Below are 2,246 nucleotides of genomic sequence, written 5' to 3' on the forward strand. Positions count from 1 at the left end.
GCGGTGGGGTGGGGTCGGTGGAGGGGCCAGATCCCTACCGACCGCAAGGTTACATCGGGATTGACACAAGCTCAGATCAGCGAATGACGCAGCGCAGCTCGCCTGCCGGTGAAAGCGGCCGTTCGTGCGGCGTGCGGCGGCGGCGCATGGAGCGGCCCGCTGCGAGAGCTTCGCCCCCCAAGCTTGCACGGGCGTGCCAAAAGTCGCGCGCCTCCCCGACCGCGGCGCCGCGCGCACCTGCAGCAGCGGGATGACCTCCACCCTGGCCCCGCCCCACCAGGCCGTGCGCTTGGTGGGCGGCTCCCCCGAGCGCTGCCGCGTCAGCTCCGCGCGCTCGAGCCTGGCCACGGCGGCCTCCCACTGCCGCAGTGTGTGGGAGGGCGATGGCAGGGGCTGTCAGCTGGGACGCTTTGACTCCTCGTGCCGTGTTGCAGCAAGCGCTCACACAAACCAGCCCACAGTGCTCCCACAATCCCCGTGTGTACCTGCATCAGCAGCTTGTCCACCTCCTTGTGCTTGATCACAGGAATCGCCGAGTCGTAGTCGCGAGGGAACAGGCGCCTGGGGGCGGGCGCCAAGGGGGCAGGTTGCGGTTTGCAGGAGCCAACCAAACGCCCCACGCAGCGCGGCCGGCACATCTTGCGCGCGGGCGCCAGTGCGCGGTGAGAGTGAGGCTGGCCGAGGCCCAGCTTTTGCACGCTATCAGACTGCACTGAGAGGGCGTCAAAATTCCCTTGGTTCAAACCCCGGGCTCACTTGAACGTGCTGGTGACGATGCTGTAGTTGTTGGCATCGTACGGCAGCCGCAGCAGCCGCCCGCTCTCCAGCGCCCTCCGCACGACGCCCCACCGCTTCGCCGCTGCCGCGCTGCCGCTGCCGCCGCTGTAGCTGCTGCCGCGGCCGCCGCCGGTCCCGTTACCGCCGCCGCCGCCGCCGCCGGCCCCGGCGCTTATGAAGCCCGCTGGGATGCCGCGCCGCGGCCTCAGCGCCGCTGCCACGCGCTGCACCTTGGCCGCGATCTTCCCCAGCTCGGCCTGCCCGACAGCGCCGCCCTGCGCGCCGCCGCCCTCGAGCGAGACCCGCCGCCGCTCGGCCCCGCTCCCGTCCCCCCGCCTGCCGCCGGCGCCACCGCCGCTGCCGCCGCTCCGCAGGATCCCACGCACCGCCCCTGCGGCCCCGCCCCGCGCGCCGCCCGACGGCGGCACGACCGGCGACGTCGCCTGCTCGATCGGCGGCAGGCTGCCGCAGCTCTCGCGCCGCTCGGGCGGCGTGCGGGCGCTGGGCGGGCGCGTCGTCGCGCAGGACGCCGCGTCGCTGCGCGCGCTGGCGGGAGGCACGAGGGCCACCAGGCTGCCGGTGGACAGCTCCGCCTCCTCATCCGACGAGCCGCCGCTGGACAGCGCGCCTGCCGGCCAGAACGCGTCGAGCGCGAGCGGCGCCGCGGCCGCGGGCGAGGGCGGCGTGGGCGCGAGCGAGATGCCCAGCGCGCGGGAGGGCGGCCGAGGGGGCGCGTCCTCGGGGCGCTCCGCGACGGCAGCCGCTGCTGCAGCCGCCGCGGCCGCCACCGCCTCTGCCGCCGCCTTCTGCTGCTGCTGCTGCTGCTGGGAGGGCGACGGCTGCGACTGCGTCAGCCGCGACGGCGAGTGCAGCCCCGGCGGCTGCCGCAGGTTCCCGGCGAACGACACCTCCGCCTCCGCCTCCCCCGCGCCCCCGGCGCTCCCGCCCCCCGTGAAGCTGCCGCCGCCGCTCCGGCCCCAGCCGCCGCCGCTGCCGCCGCCGCCCGTCCCGCGGCGCATGAAGCGGGCCGCCGCCTCGAAGGAGGGCTCCGGCGCCAGCGGGGCGCCGCAGAGCGGCCGCATGCTGGGGCTCAAGGCGGCGGGCTCGTCCACGGCGCTCGACGCCGCCGAGGTCTCGCTGCGCGTGCCCCGAAGGTCCTGCAGCGACCGCCGCAGCCGCTGCTCCCTCCGCCCGCCGGCCAGCGGCGACGCCGGCGGCCTCGCGGCCGCCGCGGCCACGGCGGCGCCCGCGCTGGGGCTGGGGCTGCCGCGGCCGGGGGGGCTGCCGCCGTCACGGGGGACGGCCAGGCGGAGGTGGTGGGGCGGCGCCGCATGCTGGCGCGGCGCGGTCGCGGCGGGGGCGCCGCCGCTTTCGACCAGATAGTTGCTGGCGCGCCACACCGCAACCGCGCTCGCGCTGTCTTGCGGCCCGAACCGCGCCGAGTGCTCTCGCGCCGCCGCCGCGGTGAG

At 76.8% G+C, this 2,246-nt stretch overlaps 1 protein-coding gene across 1 annotated transcript in view; it reads right to left on the reverse strand.

The window, feature by feature from the left end:
• Positions 1 to 71: 71 nt before the first annotated feature.
• MNEG_5876 (hypothetical protein) overlaps positions 72 to 2,246 on the reverse strand; it is a gene marked incomplete at both ends in the record, with an annotated part of 8,688 nt that continues 6,513 nt past the window's right edge. The window contains 4 exons of the mRNA XM_014045645.1: positions 72 to 102; positions 221 to 360; positions 486 to 561; positions 757 to 2,058. Coding sequence (XP_013901099.1) covers positions 72 to 102; positions 221 to 360; positions 486 to 561; positions 757 to 2,058 — 1,549 coding nt within the window. The remainder of the gene's footprint in view (positions 103 to 220; positions 361 to 485; positions 562 to 756; positions 2,059 to 2,246) is intronic.

The sequence above is a fragment of the Monoraphidium neglectum genome, assembly GCF_000611645.1.
Source record: "Monoraphidium neglectum strain SAG 48.87 unplaced genomic scaffold scaffold00908, whole genome shotgun sequence".
Classification (NCBI taxonomy): domain Eukaryota; kingdom Viridiplantae; phylum Chlorophyta; class Chlorophyceae; order Sphaeropleales; family Selenastraceae; genus Monoraphidium; species Monoraphidium neglectum.